We start from the raw sequence: 24,072 nt of genomic DNA, 5'->3' as shown, positions 1-24,072 counted from the left end.
GTTCTGCAGTGCACTTAGTTCTTCTGCTAACCAAAGGCAGTGCATATACTGATGTGCCTTCAGTGTGACATGGGTTCAATTAAGATTGTTGATAAAATGTAGTTTATTAAATTATTAATTTTGTAACAAAAACAAGACACAAGAAAGACGCAAACAAGCTACAGGGACTAGACAGCCAATGAAGACACCATGACTTCTTTACAAGTAAAACTCTGCAACAGAAATTATTTTACATTTCATTCAGGATGATTCATCTCAGCTTTAGTAAAACATCTGAATTTCAGGAGTCACAACTATTTTATGTTAAAATTAAGCATCTTGCACATATCCAAACTCTTGGTCATTTCCAGTTTTTAATATTCCTTCCATACATCAATCCATGCAGATAGTAAAGATACTTAATGCAACAAATAATAACAGTTCCAAGTTGTACAGTGAATATACATTTGTCCAAAAAAGAGGATGGGTTTTAATATGGAGAGGGGCATATACTACAAAATAAAGGGAGACATTTTACAAAACTGTTGCTAAACAGCTTCCAAACCATTAACACATGCCCAGGTTTTTAAATGTTCAGTGTTCCAGACATAATAACAGACAGCTTTTAATGTTAGATGATCAGGTTTTTTCTTCCCCTTCTTCTCATGCTGAAACACTTTCAAATAGACTGCTAGGCTGGAGCGCAATGCCAATACAGACAAAATGTACAGGTATAAGACTGAGTTTTAAAACCATGGCTCTAGATTTAGACTTCTGTTATTGTGCACTGTCCATCAGGCCTTCTAGATCTCACAGTGGTATTTCCCACCCCACTACCTGCCATTGGTCTATCCAAGGCTGGCTGATTTCCATTCAGATGTCTCTGCTGTGCAGAGGGTACAGGCAGCTGAAATTGGGCAGACAAATCCTCACTATCACTGCTAGCATCCGATTCTGTTTCCTCTATGGAGGTGTCAATAACTCGCACCCTACCAGAAGATGGTGATTCATGGTCTTCCTCTCCCTCACCCCTATGGCTCCTTTCCACCAAACTGTCTCCATTTATTTGCAAGCTGGCAAAAGAGTTCTCTAGAGTACTTTCATCAGGTGATGGCGTTGCAGGACTTGTCCGCTGACCATCTAGTATAGGAAGGGGTCTAACAGTTGCTACAGGCTGCCCAGCAGCAGCACCTAGTGGTGGTATACTGTCTGCACCATCTGCAGAGCTCTCTCTTGCTAGATTGATAGCATTAGAGTCACAGTCCAACCTAAGCCCAGCCACCCCCTTCTTTGGAATATCTATTATGTCCCGTTTTATTTTCCTGCGACGTCCATGCTCATTTCTCCTATACTGAACCATGTTCTCAAGATCTGCCACATATAAGAAACCAGCAATTAACATTTCAGTGCTCTTTTTACCTTTAGAAAATGCATCTTCCAACTCCCTACTGGTACGTTCATCATATTGCCACCAGCCATTTCTGCCTTCATAGTACCAAGCATATTCCCCATTGCCTCTACTGGCTGCTTTGAGTTCCTCAGGTGACAGCAAAGTTGGCTTATCAAGAAAGTCCTCTGGAATCTCCTGCCGGCAGAGCGCACACCGCTTTCCCAACCAGGAAGCTCCTTTTACACACAGATAGCAGAAGACGTGTTTACAGGGCAGACTCACGGGGTGGACACATGTTTGCAGGCAGATAGCACATTCAGGAACCATAAGAGATGGTGCTGCATTTGAACATGATTCATTTGTCTTCTTGTTTGTTGGAAGCATATTGATTGAGTGATCAAGTTCACCACAACCAGCCATCCTACAGAGAATCAAAAGTATCTTAATTTGATGAGACATAGCATTACTTGCTTTAGAAAACCTGAACTGTTTAAAATGATTGAAAACTGAATATACTTAAGATGAGAAGCAGAACGTACTAGGCTGTATGTATCTACTGGCAAGGAGAAAGATGTTACAGGTCAACAACCACACATTCAGTGACTGAAGTTACAATGGCACTGAATGAGTGGTGGCTATGACCAGTCCTTGAACTTGTAGCTGTCCCAGCATTTCCGCAGTCATGTGACCACAATCTGGCGCTTGGTAACCAGCTTGCACTTATGATGGTTGCAGCATTCCATGGTCACGTAATCACGATTTGCAACTTTCCCTGACAGCTTCCCATAAGCAAAGTCAATAGGGAAGCCAGCAGGAAAGGTCACAAGTTGCTTGGGTAAGTCTCCCCCACTTGCGCACCTTCCCTGAGCCTTGCGGTGCTTATGCCGTGCCTCCCCAACCACTCACGCAGCCTCCCCGACCACTTGCATAACCTCCCCCACCCGGCAGTAGCCACGCTGCAGTCGCAGTGTACCTCCCCAGCCACCCACGCACCCCCTCACTCCCTCTCCCAGCTGGCAGCAGCCACTTACCTGCCTGCTGGCCTGCTTGCAAGCCACTTAGGACTTGCAACTTCCTGCCAGCTTCCCCACTGACTTTGGTTGTTGGAAGCTGGCAGGAAGTTGCAAGAAGCTCCTCGCTTAATGACAGCAACAGGACTGCATGGATTGCTGTCACTAAGTGATGCGGTCCTGTGACATCACACTTCACAACCACATTGCTTAGTGACATAAATTCCAGCCCCAACTGCCATTGTAACTAGAGGGCTACCTGTATACTGTGGGCAGTGCTCCAAAAGATGGGTAAATTTGCTAAGATAAATAGACAAATTAAAACAAAGTTACTTGCTTAACACTGGCTTACTCCTCTCTCCTATTGGTTATCCATTTTAATCAAGTATATTTAATTGTTATTATTACCCAGTTCCGTATTTGCTTCCTTGCATGTTCATCAATTACTCAAAATCAAAATAAGCCATAGTAACACCTGCATCTGTCTCTTTCTGTAACAGCAAAGATTGTTCAGCTACAGGATGCAGAGTTCCTTCTGTGATACACTTTCATTCATTTATATAGGGGCTAATTTTAGTATGAGGGGGAGAAATAGTGTTCACCACAAAGTGTTAGAAGCAAACTGTTAAAAGGAAATAAAACTCTCCTATGGAGTTTTCAGTTTCTGTTTTTAGTGATAAGTGAATGTAAAAAGAAAAGCAGGCAGAAGAACAATATTTACCTTAATCTTCTGCTGTAAGTAGAAGTCCACTTAAACTCAGAAAGCAAGGGATTTTAAAGCAGAAATTAGCAGTATTTCAGAGGCTGCAACATGGCTACCTGACCTTCCAGTAGGACCCAGGAAGCAGTGACAATGACATAGGAAAGAATGGCACTAACATCTTTTTACTTGTTTTTTCAGGGTGGGGAGGAGGTAAGGGTGGCAATAAGAGCAGGAGACCTCTAAGAAGCAAACAGCTTCCAACTGCCCTTTTTGAAATTCCCCCCAAAAGAAGACAAACAAAATCTAAACATGCCACTGTTTTTTGTATTTCTGGCACAATTTGGGATCTTTTTCACACTTTTAAGACAATTAGTTTGCTTTCCAGAAGCCCCCTATTCCCATTCCCAATGTTTCCAAATAAAAAATTGCACTACCCCAAATTGGCCATTTTGCTGCCAAATTTAGGCGATGTAATTTCAGGTTGCTGGGATGGGCCACAGGCAACCCACAGGCCATAAGTTGTCCATTCCTATTCTAAAGTCTTTAACTGCTAATAAACCTCAGGGAAAAGAGACCCTCATCAGCTGTGCTGTAGTAGCAACTTGAGAGAGGCCATTAGATGTTCATAGAATAAAATGAGACAACAAAGCATGATATGCAGAGCTCTTTGAAAGACATTATGGAAATATTATTTAATAACACATAAGCAGCTGATATTAAACTAGATTTGGCACAACAGAAGCTTAAAAGCAAGATGTTTTCTCTAGCAGCAAGGGGCTAAAGAGCTCAATCATAACAAGAAAGAATATCAGTAATATTTCTTCAATTTTTGTTTTACAAGCAAAACAAATTCAATTTGGGATCTCAAACGGGTTGGCCCTATTTCTCCTTATTCTAATTAGACTGGTATTTTGGGACTTTTCAGTACCTTTCAATGTATATTACTTAAGTGGCGACAATGTATATTTCTTAAGTGGTTTCGGTATTTGTATGGCTAATAATAGGCCTAGTCATCTCTTGGGAGTTACACTATGGGTTGAAAAGGATTTCATCACCTTCCACGTTATTTTTAACAGGTACATGGAACCTGGAGGTGAAGTCATCAGGAATTTTAGATTCAGATGAAGTAGAAATTTTACATTTTAAATTTATGCTTGAGATAAAGGATGGACTAGATAAATGTTAGTGGATAGGTCACATAGTTAGTATTCAATATGTTCTTGATTGAGGCTGTATTTCTCTGCATAAAGTGAGAGGTATGCAATTTGTGGGTCTTATATATCCAATCTTGTTGGATCCAGACCAGATTATAATGCTGCAACTCCTGAACAGATATAAACTAGTCCCAGTGATCCATGTGTTGGTAATATTTAGGTTAGACTATTATAGAAATTATGCACTTGGAGCTTTATTTAAAAACTGTTTAGAAGTTGTAATTATTACAAAATACAGCAGAAAGTAGAACTGATCTTGGAAACACCCTTGCCTCTTCTAAAATGTTTCTACTGTTTAGCGGTTCATTTAAATGCAATTTACGCCACTGATCTTTAGAGACCTACACAACTGTATACCTGGGATGTGAAAAAGTATGCCATTCCATATTCCCTTATGAGTGCAATAAAAATCTTCATAGGTCCTTTTCTTAGGTATTGCTTCTCTTAGATGGCAAATTGGGCAAAAGCTCCCTACCCTTGCTTGGGGCACCCTATTTATGGACATGTCTCCTCAGGAAGGCTTGCCAGACACCTTTAAGGTCCTTTCAGGTCACAGTGGTTTATTCTTGTACTTTTCAAAGCTCATAACAAAGTTTATTGTCTTTTAACATATTGTATTTATTTTGCAAACTACCCATGTAATTATATATTGAATGATAGCAAATACTAAAAAAGATGGTGAAATAAATGCTGTATAAGATGGATAAGCAAGCTGTTCAAACTATTTATCTGTCAATTTGGAGAACAGCTGGTTCGAACATTGTTCTTGCTTGGTGTTGGAAAAAAGGTATGCATCTTTTGTCTCTGTGCTGAGCTTTCCAAAGTTTTCCTTATATCACAGCTATACAGAAAAGATTGTAATTCCCCTTTTCATTCCATTAGAGGCCAACAGAAGACTGTCCGTGGTAGAGATGGCAAGCAGACCCCTTCAACAACATACTTTAAAATAACTACTGCTGTAACTAAGGCAAACATTAGAACTATTTAATCTCCAAATACTTGAGGGTAATAATCCAGTTAACAATTCTACTTCATTAAAATGAAGTGTTTTACACAAAACATGCTTTTCCACTGGCAGGCTTTATTTTTCTGAAAAAACCCTACAGTGAGTTTGAAGTTTTAATTTAAATGGATGTCAATAGCCAGATTTTCTCAAGTCTGCTCCTTGCTTCTAGTTCAAGAACTGTTTAGTTTCTGGACTCTAGTTCCAAGACTAGTTAAAGCTTGCAGAAGTGTAGCTGAACAATAATCCTTTGCCTGTGAAAACTTCTGATTCTCAAAAAAAGGCTAGTGTGTTCCTGTTCTCGGCTCTATAGCTCTAATGGGAGGAGCAATATAATTAGCCACTAGCTCACAGTATTATAAAAAAGTCACATACGAGTCAAGTCACCACACTTTTCAGGTGAAAAAAATTGAAAAAAAAAATCGCACCCCAGGCAGATAATAGATGCAGTACCAACCTGAGTTGTAGCAGGGCTCTGTATGTGTGCGCGCGTGTTTAATGTATCATAAAGATTAAAGCTGTGCAAAGCAATTCAAATTGTTAAAGCTTTTTGTGTGGCTTGCCATTATGACAATTTCAATCTTGGGTTTTCCTGGTGCCTTCCATCCAAGTGCTAACCAGGCCAACACTAATTAGTTTTTCATGACCAGTCAAGACAAGCCAGGAGTTGCTATGTGCTTTGACACACTTTCCCATTCACACACAAAACATTTTTCATCCATTCAGAAAATTGAACTAACCACTACCATATTTTCTCTTCCCTCTCCATCATGTTCCCTTATATCTTGTGTGTGTGGCTTTTTTTTTTTAATTGCAATTTTAAGGACCGAAAACGTTTAATGACTGATTTTTGAAAACTGCTCTGAAAATTTTTTTTAACAGAAGTACAGGAAAAATGTTCAAAATAAAATGTAAGTAATACATATTGATAATCTTACCTTTTCTTACTATTATTGCTATTCTTGGAACATATTGCAAAATTAATAGGTCATCTTTAAATGCATTAATCAAAGCAGAATGCTCTGTTTTCCACTGATAAATTTATTCTTGCATGCTGCCAGAGTTCTACTGCAAAAGAATAGCAAAATAAAGTATTATTAAACACAAAGTAACCAATTATTTCTAAATATATTTATATTTCATCTTTCTATACATGTGTCCACAGTGGTTTATATATGGGTTATAACAAAAAAGGTTAGGCAAAAGAAAAATGGATAAGAAAAAAAAGTATCAGCAATTTCAATATTGTTTCATTATGTTTAGGTTGAGTATTCACTGAACTTGACAGTTCTTGGCAGAAGCTCAGTCAGGTTTTATGGTACATGGATAGGGCCTTACTGGTTCACTTCTCCTTCTGCCATATAGTTGCTGTGAGTGGAGCAGAAGAGGCAAATGGTGGCTTTTTTAGAGCCAATAATTTTCCAACTGGACATTCTTTCTTTGGGAACTCAATGGCATGATTAAAGGTGGTCTATGTGCTGTGATTCTCGCTTCAAAGTAAAACTTCTCAACTCATTAAGCACGAATTGCAATCATTTAATACTGGCAATTAAAATGAACTCTGTAGTGAAAGTGAAATGTATTTGAAACAATAAAAGCTTATAACTCTTAGAAAATATATTAGTTCTTGAGAAAGCTATTGACTATGAAAGGACAACATGTAAGCCATCAAAAGCTACTAGACTGCAGGGGGATATAAGTACAATACATAAACAAGCATACATACTATTTCCTTAATATTTTATTGTATTGCTAGAGCAGGACACCTCAATTCCTACATGTTAGAGAACAGAAACATACATGCCCTACTATTTAATTTGATCACTACTCACCTTTCATCTGCTTTATCTTCAATATATTCTTTTGGAAAAAACTGAAACCTATGCTATCAATTGAAACATTTTGTCTTACCAGTCTTCTGTGGTTCCTATTTTTCATAATGCTGTGTGTCTGGACAACTAACTAAAAACAGTGTATCTTATTTGGAACAAGAGAGGTTACATTGAAAGGTAATTTTTTATTAAGGATGAAGCTTTTCAATTGCCTTGCCAGATTTGTTAAGTGAATTTTTACTGCATAAATTAGGCTTATCTCATATGCATGAAGCTAAATAAAGTTAGGAAACTGATGGGCCTTACAGAAAGGTTAATTGTAATGTATATAATTAAAAAGAGCTTTGAGCACTACCTTCCATACTAAAATCTCTTGTGTGCTACATGAAACTACTTAACAAGTATGTGTATGCATTTTAAATAACTATTACCAAGCAAGTAAATGTTATATAATTTTTAAGCATTTTTTTGAGAATAGAAATGCCTAACTCAAATCACCCAGTATCACTTTATATAATTGAAGAGGACCTACTGTTATGTACAGATTTTTTAAAATGCAGCACTTTATGTTCTTTGTATATCCTGTAATTTACCTTACACTCTTTTTTTATTCCATTTGGTATTCTTTTCACCACAAATAGCACTTTCTCAGTGATGCTTTGTTCAGTACAGCTAAATCTCTCAGTTCCTGTCATGTTTTCCTGTCTCACATTGCTCTCTTTCTAGAATCTCTTTGCTGGAGATTCAGCATCAGAAATATATGTCTATTGTTCTAGAATTTCATACTGAAACCAAATCGTAGTCCTGAAGTTCAGCAAATAAATAATGGCTTGTTTAGCCAATTCCTAGTGTGTTTTCCCTCCTTTTGTAAACTGCTGTCTTGCAATTCTCTGGATTGGTTAGGTGTCTGGGTGAGGCACAGAAGTCAGTGAAATAAAAGTTAGGAAGCCACAAACAAATAATGCTCCTGAATTCTCACACTATCCTAACCCACAAGTATAAGTAAAGCAATAAACCATGGTTTTAAACAGCAGTTTACTACACTAAAAAAAGTCATGTCAAGTGAAAACAAGTCACATTATGGCTTAGTATTAATGAGACAACCATTCTTCCACCTCCATCTGAATATATCTTTGGTATTTCTACAAAGGGATAAGAAAGAACTCAAAACTGGAATTCTCCTACACGAAGCCCAATGGGCCTGATGATTCACACAGGATTAATTTAGTTGAATTATTAACTCAGCTCCTCAAGCTTGAGCAGTGTCTCTCTTAAGGGACAGTTTCTCCATGTGTTGTGAATGAAGAGCTTTGATAATACTCTAAAGGTCTGTTGTAGGTGTCATCTTGGAAGGAGACCTACTTGGCAATGATCAGGAAAAAGGCATTTTTTGTGGTGGCCCCAGCTTTATGGAATTTTCTTGTTTTAAGAGGTTAAAAACTCATTTGTGTATTCAAACCTTCTACACCTAACAACATGTACTTTTAAGATTACTACTCTAATAATTTTATGATAGTTACAAATTGTTACAATCTATTTTTTTCTATTTTTGGATTACTAAGATGAAAAAAGTATAAAAAGAGAAAGGACAATTGGATAATTAAGTAAACTTGCAATGCTATTCTCAGTATTAAGCAATCTCTTTAACTAAAGATGCTTCAAATTGTCCTCTATTTAACATACATACACTTCTCACTGTGGTTCATTTGAACTTTCTGAAATTATGAGCAATTCAAGGAATGCTTTCAATCTTAAAGTTAACAGATTGTTAGAAAAGAAGGGTACTGGAAATAATGTATTTATTTATTAACAAGATTTATAAGGCCACCCAACTGAAATAGTGTGACTCTAGGCAGTGTACAGCATAAAAAGCAAACAATACCCCACCCAAAACCCAAACCACTTAACATTAAATATCTGTAATATAAATATAAAATATAAAATGGTGACCAAGCAACAGAACAGAACAATCAAAAGGGGACTCTCAGTCAAATGGCCTCTAATGCCTGGTGGAAGAACCAAGTCTTAATGGCTTTCCTAAAGGCAAGCACAGTTGAGGCTTGTCATATATCAGAGAAGATCGTTCCAGAGAACAGGGGCTACCACAGAAAAGGTGCACTTCCTAGGGCCCATAAGATCACAAGATTTCAAAGAATCTTGTCCTCCCCGTGGGAGCATGTGTGGTGGGCAGATGTTCTTGGGAGAAGTAGTAATCTGATTCTATGCCATGTAGGGCTTTAAGGTGATAAGCAGCACCTTGAATTGCATCCAGAAGCCTACTGGAAGCCAATGCAGCTCATGGAGTAACATGTTACATGGGCATAACAAGATACACACACAACTACCTGTACCACTGCTACTAAGCTACTAAAAAACGAATGAAGATAATATCCAATATAACCATAACCATCACAATTAATAGAAAATGTCTGGTATTTCACCTGCTAATCTCATGGAAACCATGAGTCCAAGAGGATCCCCAAAATCAAAGACCTGCTCTTTTAGGTGAAAAGTGATGCCATCTAGTGTCAATGTTAGAATTAACCCAGATCAATCACCAAGAAACAGCTTCTCCATCTTGTGAAGATGTAATCTGAACTTTAAAAAAAACAAAAACATTCAGGCCCTTTAGCTTCTAGGCACTTGCTTGGGATGGAAATGTAAAACTGGATATCATCAGCATCCTAATAGTACTTCAACCCAAACTTATGAATTGCCTCTTCCAGCAACTTTATGTACTATCCGAAAAAGCTCCATGTTTAACATCTTCCTGAATGCAGTCCACAGAGAGACTGCTGAAGAGGACTGGTGTGGCTTTCTGGCTTCAGCTCTTGACAGTGAGGCACTAGCAGCAGTTCTCCCTAGATGATGTGCAGATCAGGCCCATAAGGTTGGACCAAGTGTTCCCATGCTCAGGCCTGAACCCTGCCTGAAAAGAGTCCAGATAACCCTTCATCTAGGTGCTCTATAGTCGATCCACTGTTGCAGCAAACTTCCCCGAAAAGGAAAGGCTGGAGACCAGGTGATGGCTATCAATGCCACTGGATCCAGGGATGGTCTCTTCAGGAGGGGGCCATACAACAACTTCTTTCAAAGTTACTGGCAGAACCACCTCCCATTAAGAGGTGTTGAAAATCTCCAGAACCAAATGGTCATGCTACCCCTAGCCCTGTGAAGGAGACAACTTGAGCACAGGTGAAGCCTGCAGGTGGCAGAAGATAGTCTAGAAAGCATCACATCCACTTTGTGAGAGTTCACAGGCCAAAGGAAGTCCCAGATAAAACAAGATAATGTCCTAGTCACCACCAACAAAGATTTTGTCTTTAATAGAGAAGTGTGGGCCTGAACATAGGCACATACCTGTGCTCAAACAGAATCACTTTTTTGTCTTTTTTCACCCAGTGCTCTAGGTGTCATTTCTGTCACTTCATTTCCCAGATGTCCTCTGTAGGCAAAAGGCCACTGGTTTAATCAGCAGGAAGAGGCAGCTCAGGGGAAATCTTATCTAGTGCTTGACTTGCCTCCTGTGGCTGTGGCTTACCAAGCATTTGGCAAACCTGCCTGCTCAGTATCTGAGGAAGTCACCAAGCACCTCTGGAAGCCAGTTGGAATCATCAGGCACTTGAGATGGACCATTTAAATCAGCCCTTGCCCACAAATCATGGGAGGAAAACTAATTTGAATCAGGATGTGATATTACCAAACCAAAAGGTAAGGAAACTTTCTTCATATCCAAATCACTTAATATCTCTGAGGCAAATACGAGATCTTATGTATGATCACGTACATGTTTTGGGCCATGTAAGTCCACAATTGCCTTACATGCCATAAACTTCTAGGCTTAACCAGATCCAGCCAGCAAGTTCCTTACCTTATTTCTATGGCGCACTTTCACACATAAGCACTCCAATACCTCAGGAGCAGCATCCCTGATCACAGAAAAAGGTCCCTAACTACCAATGTCATTGCCTACCCTGCCATGATGTGGAGACTGAAGGGGCTGAAGCCTGGTGGGGTAAATTTCAAAGAGCAGTGGTGCCTCCCTCACCCAGCCAGATTTTGGCAATACATGCCAGATCTGCCTGTTCATCCAAACTGTGAGCGAATGAGGTTTTATTATAGACAGATCTGGCATTTATCATCAGCACCTTGAGGCCGCTCACCCCAGCAATCCAATAACCTGGCCCCCAGGATGGGCCTACTGGATTAAAAGTAGAGACTGGCATTGGATGACTTTCCTTCTGGAACAACATACCAAACAGTTCCCCCTCCTCCCTCCCACTACTGTACAGAGATATTTAATGTTGTAACGTGTACTAACAAATGGTTAACAAATTTATCTTTTATCAATTACTTACAGACTTTATATAGTATTTTTTCTGATTATGCACTTGTATTGCAGTAGCCACTGGACCTGTAGGTAGGTATATTTGGTATTGCCATATTTATAGACTTGGTGTCAGAGGTACAAATCAGTTAAGTTTATGACCATAATAAAATAAAATTAATCAATCTGTTATGAACTACTGTAGTGAAAACAATGAAAACCAACTTACTTTTGTGACAAATTTGAAAACTGATACACAAGAATGACATAATGTATATATTATTTGGTTTTGAAATGATGTTTCTATTGTTGGGAACCTGTTACTCTTTAAATGCAAGTTCTATTTACCACCCATTCCCAACAGTCTTTCAGATTCAGCAAAAGAAGCTCTCTTCTGTATTTACTTATCAAAACCTATATCACAAACCAATTTTCATCTTTCATTTCTGCCTATTAAAACAATGTGGGGAAATACCAAGATGCACACTGATAGAGAACAATAACATAGGTACTTACAGGCTACTTTTCAGAGTTCTGAACAATCAAATATAAGTTAGTCTGTGTGGTTTACTTTCTATTCCTGTATCTCATAAATATAAATTCAGGCAAAGTCATTATTTTTTTATCTTTAAACAGTTGCATAAACTCAGCATTATTCTAGCTATATTTTTAAAAGTTAAGAGAATAAATGTAAACCCAATAGCTAAGTTACAAAAGTTGGTAATATTAAACTAAAAATAGGAAATACTTGTAGTTCTATTTTCATGGTACTGTAACAATATGTATTTAGAATGTGGACATCAATGACTGAACTAATTGGCACTTTTTAATCCAGTAATAATGTGGAACTTCCATTATCAGATCTGTACTTCATAAACTAGGAAAAGGGAACATTAAGAGGAATGAACTATATTTTCTACAGCTAAAGGTCTACAGTAGGCATGCAAATACTTTCCATTTTTATTTGTTTGACTGATTATAATCTGCATTTTTGTTCTGGCAAGCACTCGAGTGCCTAATAATATTTATCTTTATATGACAACTTTATAAAAAGATAAAAATATAAAGATTATCAGTAACACAAATGCTAAAATTGTTCAAACCTAGTGTCTGTTGAAAGAGATGCATCTTTATAGACTTCCTAAAGATGAGGGCCAAATGCAACTCCCAATGGAGTCCCACAGCTGAGGAACAACACAGATGAAAGCCATTTTCTTCCTACCAGACAAACCTCTGACAGTAGGGGCTTCTTCAGTTCTATGGGTCAAATCTATGATTACGGATCCAGGCACTTCCATTCATTTTTTGTCTTTAGCAATACAGGCTATAATAAATCACTTTTAATAGCTTCCAGACCACAGGATAACCTTCTCCCTGTTTAATATTTAATTCATTTAACACTTAAGCACTTACTTTCATTACCAAGTGGAGCATGGTTGGGTTTGCAAAGTGATGTAAGCCAGTTTGTCTTATATCAATCTATTACTGAATAAACCACAATGGCTACATACAGTACAACATACATAAACCTAAGCCTTCATAGTTTTTGAACTACAATTTCAACAAAGTTCTACTTCAGTACACACTAGTTGGGAATTATGGGAGTTAATTTCAGAAACATATGGAGGATACCAGATGTGATGGAGTAGCCTAACTGATTTCTTCAGTGAATGTATATGTAAATGTAAAATCAAATATTATGCTGTTGCAATTGGGGGAGAGGTGCAAGGGGGGAAAGGAATTCTTAACATTACATACATTTTCAACAATTTCAAGTCATCCCTCCCTATGACGCTTTCACTTAACTTCTAGACACTTAGGAAAAAAATGCAGTTGTAGTAGAAAAATGTGCATTTATATTACTTTGTTGAGTAAAGAATTTTATATTACTTTACCTAATATAATATTTACTGCTTAAGTCTGATTTTTTTTTCAATTGTAGCTCTAACAACTTATTTCACACAAATGCCAACAGATGCACCTCAGTTTCTCTCAACCTGGGATGCTTCCAAATAAATACATACATATTTCAAAGACTGAAATTATTTCATATTGTACATGATTTTCTAGCATTATGAGAAAAATATAACTGTAGCAAAGCAATAAAACCATTTTATAAACCAACCATACTACCCTCATAATGATAAAAATGGAATATCAAATGTTCTCAGTGGGGAATACAGCTCTTTGTTCTATCCTGCTCCTCACCAAGGTGGTGTCAGGGATGAGAAGAGAACCAGGACGTTTAATTTTTTTTCTACACACGATTCAGGTGAGGTTTCAACAACCTCACGCCTCTCTTTAATGTACCAACAATAAGCGAAGCTCCGGAGATAAAGCTTCTCCAATGAAGTTGCACACAGTCAATCATCCAATGAAGTTGTCAATCTCGCACTTCGTTATATATAGCTACTAAAACGTTCAACAAAAGCGGTTTCCCCACCAAATCCGACTCCCCACCCCACACACCGAGAGAAGAGAGTTGCAACTGTTTCAGGTTCGCCCCTGCAAAGACAAAAATTAAAACAAGCGCAGAGAGACGTGGGGAAACAACTCCACTCCAGAGAAGAGCGCTGGAGCCGGAGGAAGCGCCCTCCCTTCCGTCCAGGTTCGCTTGGCGGGAGGGGGGGAGGGATGCAGCGGCGCAGGGCAGGCTTGACCCCACCAGCGACCCCACGAACCGGGAGGGGCGGGCGGTGGGACAGACGGCGCGGGCCCCGTCCTCGCCCAGGGCGCGGAGCGGACGACGACGCGGGCCTTTGTTCGGGTCTGCCGCTGCCCGGAAGGACCGGGAAGGGGCGGAGGGAGAAGCGAGAAGCGGCTCTCCGCGAAGGAGGCCGCGGCCGCTCCACAGCGACGGCCGCCTTCGCCAGAGTCCACGCCGTGGGGCTGGACGAGGAGGACCCATCCCCACGCGGAGCCTTCGCCCCCAGGAACGCCGCGGAGGCCCTCCGCTACCCCGTCCCCGCACTCACCTGCCCCCCCGCCAGGACTCCGGCCGCTGCCTCCGAGCCCCGCCGCCGCTCGGTGATTAGACTGCGCTGCGCCGCGCCGCCCTGCCCCCACCCCCGTTGCGTGAGGCCGCGAGCAAACGCTCGAGCTCGGCTGACGTCAGGACGCAAGGGAGGAGGGGGAAGGCGTGGGGGCGGAGCGTGGAGGAGCCGGCTCGGAGCGCCCCTGGAACGGGGAAGGAGGGGGGCTGTCGCCGCGGGCTCCCTCCCTCTTTCACCCGCCCTCCCCCGGGGAAAGCGGCTCGCTCGTACGTGCGGGGAGTCTTTCTGTGGTGCGGCAGGTTGGGAAGTGGGGAGCCTCAAACCTTCTTTCTTGTTATCCGCAGCGTGGGGGATGCAAGAACTTCTAACGACAACATGTCAACCTGCAGGCATCGTTAGAAGGTCCCGTGAGTTGGGTAGGGCCGGCCTCGCAGGAAGGTGGTGACATGTTGAAAGCCAACGAACAAGGCCGTTGTAAAGCGGTGCGTGCCGGTATTATTTGCCAGATCTTATTTTTAAGTTTATTTACTTGGAATACTAAGTTTTGCAGTATTTGTGTCAGCTTCAAATATGCTTCCCTACAACGAGAGGCATTTCTGTATTTAGACTGTTGCGAAAGCCTGTGCATATTTTATGGCCCCTTGAGCTCCCAAATTGTGTCACAGTCATAAGAACCAAATTGAGAGCATGCTGGTAATGTAACCTGAACAACATAAAACAGGGTCAGCTCTGTCATGCTTGTATTCAGGGACAGTTTCTCCGGTGGTGAATATTGACAGAACAAATGCAGAACAAGGTCACTGAGGAATAAAAGACCCAAGAAAGAAACCAGCCAAGTAGTATGTTATCCTTGACTCCTTGGCAGGTTACCAAGGAGGTAGGGGTATATTAGGACCTAAAGTTTCACAGGGTGGGAATGAAGAAAATGTAAACAAACAACTAACTGGCAGAAATAGGGAAATTGCGGGGGGGGGGGGCGGAGCGGAGGGCACCAGATCTGAACCAGAGAGGATCTAAGTTTGGGACTTGGCCTCAGCTGCAAGTGTGGGAGCTGCAGCGGTAGGTAAAGGCTTCAGTCCCAGTGTTACCATAATGCTTTCTTGCTGCAGACTTGCAGTGGCAGGTTACTGAGAAGCTTCTTCAACGTTTGAGTCTGCCCTTAGGGAACCTAACAATACCCTGGAAGAAAGTGTGGGCTTATTAACACCTCAGTCTGCTAAGAAGTGAGGAGACTTTCTGCTGGAACAGAGTTCTGATGAATTGGATTCCTGGTTTGACTCTGCAACATTATTCTTATACTGTGTTCCAGTATTAGAAGATGACAAGAGAAAAAGTGGGCATTGTAATGAAGTGCTGTAAGATCTTAGATCAACTAGCGCCTCCTTTTCCAAACTGACTTCTCTCTCCCTCCCTCTCCTCATATTTCCCCTTGGTGTCTCACAGTTACTTTAGCTGCCATAGTTACAGGTATAATTGTCTTTCGGTAGCACAGCTTTTGAGTCGGTGCACAAGCTGATAATTGTTGATGTGCCAAGGCAAGGCAACTTAAATGGTTCTCTATCTGTCATATCAACTCTCAGTGAAAAATAGAGCTGCATTGTTAAGAGAATGAATATTTAAAACCTGTAATGGGATAAGAAACATACATTATTTAAAATTAGCTCTTCTCTGTGACCTAACGATGATACAGTTTTTTAAGTAGTCTTCATTAATAAATGGAAAGTGGAAAAGCTGTACAATATTTCTAGAATGAATTTGCAGAAACTGATTCCATTAAAAATAACATTTTAATTATGATAATACAGTATCTGTGTACCAAAATATGTCACAAAAGTTTACTTGGTTAATCTAGTATGCAAAAATAGTAGCATTGATACAAATTATTATTATGGCATTATTAGGAGGAATCTTCTATGTCACGGGAACAAATCCAAGAAGGAAGGTTCTGAAATTGCTTTTTATAGTCTTCTGAGAGCTAAATATATGCCTGTGGGAAATCATCTGTGTGACCCAAATTGTATCTTAACTGGGCTGCTGCCAGATCTATGGTCAGTCTGACTTTTTTGCAAATATCATGATTTAGAAATCATCATTCTCTGATGTCAGTTGTAACTGAATGAAGAGATAGAATTGTTTTTGTTTCTATAGCCATTCTCCGCCCCCATATGGTTTAGTGAGAACCTCCCAATCAGATTTTTTTTTTTCTTTTCAGTATCAGGATCACAGAATTAAATACCATTGTAGAGAATTTTTCTATTGAACAAGTAACACTATATGAATGTGAGCTTAGTCTTCATGTATATCTTTTCTCATAATAAATTTAGCACCAACTATGATTTTGTCTCATCTACATTGGCTTCTTTCAAACTCATGCATATAAAAATACCCATTTACATTTGTTTTAAGTATCTTTTTTGCAATTCAGATGTCAAATGCTCACAGGCATTCTTGTCTTTTACATATTTATTCAACTTGGGATTCAGGTATTTCTGGCCAAAATATTAATGAGCAAATGGTATTAGAAAAGAAAATTGTTGATGGTATTTTCTAAATGTAGACTTCAGCTTACTGCCAGTAATCTGCTGAAGAATCACTGATTTGTAGTATAGAATTAGTATTGGTCTAGTTTTTTGTTGTTGGTTGATTTGTTCCTAAGATAAGTGAGATCTTATATCAAAAACCTTGCAGCTATAACAGTTCTTATCTGTGGGCTCAGTTTTCTGCTGAGGAAACTTGTCTTTTTCTATTAGACTTCACATATTCCCAAGTGATGAGAAAATTTCATCCTCAGAATTTATATAGATATAATTATAGTTAAAAGTACATGAGTAGAATTTGTAAAAATATATATATGTCCATGAAAAGCAACATGAAGATGAGAGGAGGCTGCATATAATGGCAACCTGTGGTTCTTGGCCACTGTGTCTGCACTGTGGAGCCATAGCATAGGCAAAATGCTTCAACCTCAAAGTGACTATTTCATATGTTCCAATCTTGAAATAAAACATTCATGTTCAGAGAGTTTTCTTGCACAGTTGGAACAAAAAGCAGTTTTGTTTCATCTCTGAACAAAGCCCAGCTATTTCAAGCAGCATCATTCCAACTGTTCCAAGTGCTATGATATTGTAAGTTGTGATTGGGTTAATTTTTTTTTCAAACTTATTCACCCTAGTCGGTACAGCAGCAGGGAACAGTTGCTTCTATTACTTTAAATTAGTTATGGAATTCTGGGGCAAACCTCAGTTACTTAAGCACATGGCTGAAGGCTAAATACCTACAGTATTGTGGATTTTGCTTTGCTGCTGGAGAAAGAGGACCAAAACTTCTGAAATTGACTGCCTAACCGCTAATCCTAAATTTGTAAGCTGGAAAGGCCATTATTAGTACTCTACTGAGATGGTTTGAGAGTGGTTTGCTAAACTTTAATGTATGGAAACTCTGTGTGCTTTTGTCCTGTACCCTACTGATGTTGAGTTTCAGGGGCATTTAAAGCTGAAAATAATTATATTTCTTTGGTTGTTTTGTAGAACGTTGGCTGTAGTTGATGAGCCTTCAGAATGCATTTAAACATTGATATTGTAGGCAGAGCCTCACTGAAAAGTAGTTTGTGGTGTAGTAGTTGTAACACTTCATGGAGTTATTCATGCAGTTATACATCAGTACCCCTTTTGGGGGGAGAGCAGCTCCTTTGTTTCACAAAATGTTAGGCACTGCAAAGAGCATTATAGTGTGCTAGACTTGCACCAAAAAAAAAAGATATGGCAGATATATGGCATGAATTTAATAAGTAGGATGATTAGGCTGCATACCCACTGCTGTCAACCCCTCAACTTACAGAAAATTTGGCAAGCTGATAATTTAAAAACATTTTTTAAAAACATAAAAACAGTTGGAAACAATGAAAGTGCATTTGACTAAGACTTAATACGTGCTTCCAGTCTTCAGGCCAGGAAGTAGTCATAGAAAAGGCAGTTTTTTATGATTAGTAAGACAAAAATGTTGATGTGATTACTTGAACTTCATGGTTTATTTTAAGAAATGAAAAGAAATCAGAATCCAGAAGGTTTTCTGGCAACAGATTCTAATTTTTAATGTTTTCATCCTCATCCTCATTTCTTTGGCCAATTTTTCCATAACTTGGGTGCCAAGAAATAATCAGCATACACTATTGCCCTATCTATTTGTATGGTGAAAAACAACAAAGCAAGGGGCTTGTTTTGATTTCCTGTTGCCTTTTATAGCCAGAAAACTCATTTCAAGTTTTGTCCTGTCAGAACACCCAAGTTCAGATATTCAGAAGGAACAATTCGGGTAGGGCTGGTTTGTCCCAAGCTATGGGGGGAAAAACCCACTCTATATTCCATTTAATACACATCTATACCTGGCATTGCTGCTGAAGATCAGCTGAAGAGTTTTCTCTAGCAAAGGCTTTGTGTTGAGTTTTGACCTACTTACCAGCCATAGCTACTGTATTTATGCATCCCATATGCTCTTCCCTGGAATCCAGTCCAGCTACCATACCAAAAAGATTTGCTCGCTTCTTCATATGGAAAACTGACACCTTGGTTTAAATACCTTATACTTTGCTATGGAAGAAAAAAATATGTAGCCAAAAAATCGGATTTGGCTTATCCATGGATAGGCTTATCCATGAGTATATACAGTAATACTTTTTAAAAGTACCCGTATTTCCTATATATACTTGTGCATAAGCCGATCTGCGGATAAGCAGACCCTCAAACTTTTAACTAAAATACCACAAAAAATGTGGGTCAGCTTATCCACAGGTGGTGCATTTTTCATGGTATTTTGGTTAAAAATTCAAGGGCCAGCTTATCTGCAGATGGGCTTATACGCAAGTATATACAGTAAAATAGTAAATTAGCAAAAATGTTTTATATTCTTTCATACATAGAATTGTTTTTTGTGTTGGTATCAGGTGTGTTGCAGAATGAAAAGGAGCAGGGCCTTAAGGTTCCCAGACTGTACAAACGGTAAATTTGGAGATGTAATTTTCAGGTAAGAACTGTTCCTCAAATCTGCCCCTTCTTTAATCCCCCCCTGAAATTTAAAAAAAACCAAACTCTCAGTTTTTGCAAATATCTTTGTTTTCCAATGCTACATTCATAATCTGTACCATTTTATGGCGAAATGGAAGCAAACAGAGCAGCCATTTTTACAAATGTGCCTGTTTTACTATAGTGCTAAAAAGCGCTAAAGCACCCATAAAGGTTCCTTGCTCACAGTCATTCATGCCTTAGTCACCTCCTGTTTGGATTACTGCAATGTGCTCTAATGGGGCTGCTCTTGAAGACCATCCAGTCCAGAATGCAGTGGTACGCATAGTTTTGGGTGCTGCATGGTTCACCTGAGTTATGCCACTACTGCATGAATTGCACTGGCAGCCAGTTGCTTTCCAGGTGCAATTCAAGGTGCTAGTTATCACCTTTAAAGCCCTACGTGGCACAAGGCCAGGTTATTTGCTGGACCATCTCTCCCTGAGGGTATCTATCCATCCTACTAGATTAGATAGGGTGGGCACACTCCAGATTTTCCTCCCTTAAATGTTGTCACCTGATGGGACCTCAGATCCCTACCCTTTTAGCTTTCTGGAAGGTTGTGAAGACCTGGCTCTCCCCCCAAACATTGGGCTTGGATGGGGCTTGAGCTGGGAGGCTGTTTGGTCTGTCACCTGGTGGGGGAAGGGGAGGGTATTTTTTTTTAATCTTTATTTTTATTGATTGTTGTGAGCCACCTAGAATCATTCTGTGAGATAGATGCCCATATAGGTTCTGTAAATAAATAAATGTAAATCAGTGGCTTTGTAGGGATTTTTTTTCAGTTTGTATGATCACAGATTCAATCTAAATCTGCCTGGTTTTTGAATATTTCTTTGGAGTGCATCTCTGCTTGGACACGATCTCCGATTTTAACTACTGGGTCTAACCTAGCTGAAAAGACTTGCCTTCCAAGCTCTTTGTCCAGCACTAGTGCTGCTTTGCCATTTGCTAAACACACATTTAAAGTTTCTAATCTCAAAATTGTTGTTGTTGATAAATACTTATGCCCAAAAACTTCAGTTGGCTTTGCAATCTTCCCTGTAGTTCTCTTTCCATCTGTTATGTTGCTGTCTCCCGTCTTGTGCTGAACTGTCTGACTGGATTTGATTCTTTCTAATTTACCTCTCCACTCTGTTCTCTGGATTGCTGTTCCTCTGCAGAATTACAAGCTTCATGCTCCTGTTCTGGGCCCCTTTTTTCTGTAGCACCTCCCTTTGTCCCTGGCCTCTGGCTTTTTACTTTGTGTGCTTTCTTGTGGTGCCACCCTCCATCTGTGTCTATATCTCTACTTCATATATCGCTGCAGATCAGTGGGTTAGCTTATGAGTTCAGTGCCCATGGAAATCTGAAATTATTACTGGCTGCTGCACAAAATCTCAAAATCATTTGATAAAGTTATCTTCAAGTTTTGTTACTAAGTCACTAATAGGCTAACTTCCATAAGTTTATCTAGTTGTGTTTTAAAAAACACATGCAGATATAAAAAGCAAAGTGTGTTTTAAAAATAAAACAAGCCTCCTTTTTAAGTTGTTAAAAACATATTTGCACTCTTTAGAAAAAATAATAAACTATGGCGTTTCTTTAAAAAAAAAGAGTTGGATGAAATCTTTTGGTTACAAAAATAAATCTTGAAATCCTAATTAGAAATGGCAGTTTCAGTCTCTGGAGTCCTAAATAACACTTCAGATCTCTGGTGACATAAAAGCCTGAGAGTTTTGTGCAAAGGAAGTCAAAGGTAGGTTACCAAAGTCATCAAGGAGTGAAGCATCCAAGACTTTCTTCACCAATCACCAATAATGACTATTATTAAAAAACATCCAAGGCTACTTAGGCCACTCGCTTCCTTGACATTCCAGTGGCTCTTGTTTTTAAAAGTAAGAGCGTGGCATGTAACCATGACAATGATGTTTTGCCAGTTATATGGGTTATAATTAAAAATCAAAAACATCTGTGACTGTTTCTGAGGTTGTTTTCAAGCCCTCTGTCTCTTTGTAACATTGATTCAGTGGGACTAATTAGGGTGCATCCATGCATATGCAGTATGTTGCACAATAGGACATGAAACCTTAATTAGTTTTTCCCTCTCTGCACTTACTCTAGTAAATTAATATATCATGAAGAATTCATCTTTGGCATTGATAGAAATGGACTGCTGTCAATTAGCCTGTTCTTTAATAGTTGTTTTGTCCTTATATCCCTAACCGATTCATATTCAATGATAGTGATGAAATAAGGTGATTTTGGCACTAAAGTACTGTTTCTACAAGACATAGTAGAATCCTGTCTTGTATTTAGCATGTTGTTTGCCATAAGGCGTGGGACACAGAATGCTGTCTTTGGAAGCCAGTCATGTTTAAGGTTTTGATTTCCAGTGGCTTTGTATTCCTCTGGCTTTGCAGCTGACCTAAGTTAGCAAAATAAATAACATGTAACCTTTTAAGGTGTCATATACAGCCTTAAATTGCAGAGCCTATAATAGCAAGTCATTATTGTCATGGTTAGTTTCATTGGAAACTGATGATGAAGACAGCCAGTTGATCTGCTGATGTTTGAGGGAGAAGGGCTCTGATGACATAAGATCATGTCTCATGCACATGGAGCCATTAGATAAAAATATGTAGAAAACTGAACATTTCTTCCGTGAAGCCTTTTTTTATGGCAGTTGGTTCATATAAACAATATAGCAAAATTAGCAGATAAACATTAACATTTGAATCAGCTTTTTTATCACATCATTTTGGTTGTCATTGACTACAGGATGTCTTCCTTTAGTATCTTTCATTTCTCCCTTATTTCTTCCTTTCCACTGTTGTTGGAATTATAAACGTTACGGTATCAGAATAATGTTTTTTGCTTGTGATATTCTGCAAAGGACCTTATGCTTTGATTCTGCTGCATAAACCACCATTAAATAATGGCTAACTTTTAATCATTAGATTAGAATATGCAAATTGTGGCCCTCAACATGTTGTTAAACTGCAACTTCCAGCTTCCCTAGGAAGTGTGGCAAATGACAGCAATTATAAAATATTCCTTGGAAAATTAAATTTGTTGTGGTATTTTGTTTTTCAGGATTAATTATCTTAGAATTTTGAGAATTATGATCAATAGATGAAGTTTACATGTCTCCGTATTAATGTGTGAATTCTTGCACTGTATGTGACATTTGTAGACATAATGGATAACACATATGTTGATACAGATAATTATTTCCATTTCTAATCATCCATACAATGCTGTGGAATTGGAGCTGGCATTTTAAATATATAGGAATAGATATTAATGCTCTTTTTTTTATCCTTCCACAGTTTTACTTTGGGTTGGGGAAGTTGTAGGCTTCATGTATCTTCTAACACCCCCTCCTCTCTGCAACACACCAAGATTGTGCCACAACAAATGGGTAGCTGAAGGGTGATACAGTGAAATAAAATTGCTTTGACAGCTTTAGCACACCTGTACAGGTTTTTAAAAATCCCATTAAAAATGGAGGGAATTGACTAGAAATCCTGGTATTCACCCTCTTCCCAGTAATAGCACCACTGTTTTACCTGTGTGGCCTTGCGTAGGGAAAATAATTACAAAGGGACTGTAGCATAAAACTATTCCCCATTTAAATCAGTAACTTCCAAGCCTGTACATTGCACACCTCCACTCTAGTGAATTAGCACAGTTGCCATAAGTGAGATGGAAGAAACAATTGTCAGTTACTAGCAAATGCCAAATCCTATGAAAAAGCAACATTCAGATTATTAAAATTAAGATTTTAATACATGTTAATAATAATAATATTAATAATACTATTTTTATGCCCATTTTCCAATCACAGACATTGCAGCTGGGGTTGCTCTGAGATGCAGACTCTTTGGTAATGCTAACTTCATGATAACATGTTTTTTTTCTCTGCACACAAGGCATACATTAATCAGCAGTGTTCTGTCTCCTGTGATAGCTTACTATTAATTAACAAATGCAGCCATGGGCAATGACAGTATGATAGTTGCAAGAAGTCTTTTTGCCCTCCTTTTTAGAAAATTGTTAATCGTAATCATCTTTAGTTTGACGCCAAGGCAACCACTTCTCCTCCTAGCTGCATTACACATGTGAGAAGCATTAATCACATACTGAAAGTGAAGGGTAGACATGGTTTTTTGACTCACTGCTGTGGTGGGTAGTTGTTGGGGCCCAGCAAGCTATAAAAACTCATCCACACTTGCTATTTTAGAGGAACAAGATAAGGAAAAGCCAAGTCCTGGTCATCGCAGTGAACTCATTAAATTTCAAGAGTAAGTTAGAAGATAACGTGCATTGTATTTAATAGTGTGGAAGCCAAATATCAGGTAATTCCCAAAGCCACTTGACCTTCGTACTAAAACTGAATTGGAAAGAAAAAGGAATGTGGATTCCAAATCAATTGAGCCATTATTGCCAGTAATATAGTGTTTGAAGCAAGGTACTGTACCTTGAAATGAATGAAAATGAAGCTCTGAAGTGAAAGTAGATGCTAGCTTTGTTATACAGTTGAAAATGTGGTTAGATGAAAAGGAACTGTTGACATTTAATT

At 39.0% G+C, this 24,072-nt stretch overlaps 2 protein-coding genes across 9 annotated transcripts in view; one reads left to right on the top strand and one right to left on the bottom strand.

Moving 5' to 3' along the window:
- Positions 1-334: 334 nt before the first annotated feature.
- Positions 335-14,573, bottom strand: RNF146 (ring finger protein 146). Its single transcript, XM_088140500.1, has 3 exons — positions 14,434-14,573; positions 6,238-6,367; positions 335-1,790 (listed from the first exon to the last, which is right to left on the bottom strand). Exon 3 carries the CDS (start codon positions 1,787-1,789, stop codon positions 746-748), a length of 1,044 nt encoding a protein of 347 aa, XP_087996626.1. The 5' UTR covers position 1,790; positions 6,238-6,367; positions 14,434-14,573; the 3' UTR covers positions 335-745.
- Positions 14,574-14,608: 35 nt separating this feature from the next.
- LOC112541063 (uncharacterized) overlaps positions 14,609-24,072 on the top strand; it is a 381,739-nt gene continuing 372,275 nt past the window's right edge. For all 8 annotated transcript variants that reach the window (XR_015796091.1, XR_015796089.1, XR_015796087.1 and 5 more), the window contains exons 1-3: positions 14,609-14,717; positions 14,796-14,933; positions 19,391-19,470. The gene's annotated coding sequence lies outside the window, so the exon portion shown is untranslated. The remainder of the gene's footprint in view (positions 14,718-14,795; positions 14,934-19,390; positions 19,471-24,072) is intronic.

This window comes from Python bivittatus, unplaced genomic scaffold, assembly GCF_059951505.1.
Source record: "Python bivittatus isolate LINGU-HERP-01145 unplaced genomic scaffold, Pbiv_v1 ctg000020_np1212, whole genome shotgun sequence".
Taxonomy (NCBI): Eukaryota; Metazoa; Chordata; class Lepidosauria; order Squamata; family Pythonidae; genus Python; species Python bivittatus.
Note: the sequence above shows the minus strand (reverse complement) of the source record. Positions and strands in the feature narration are given on the sequence as shown.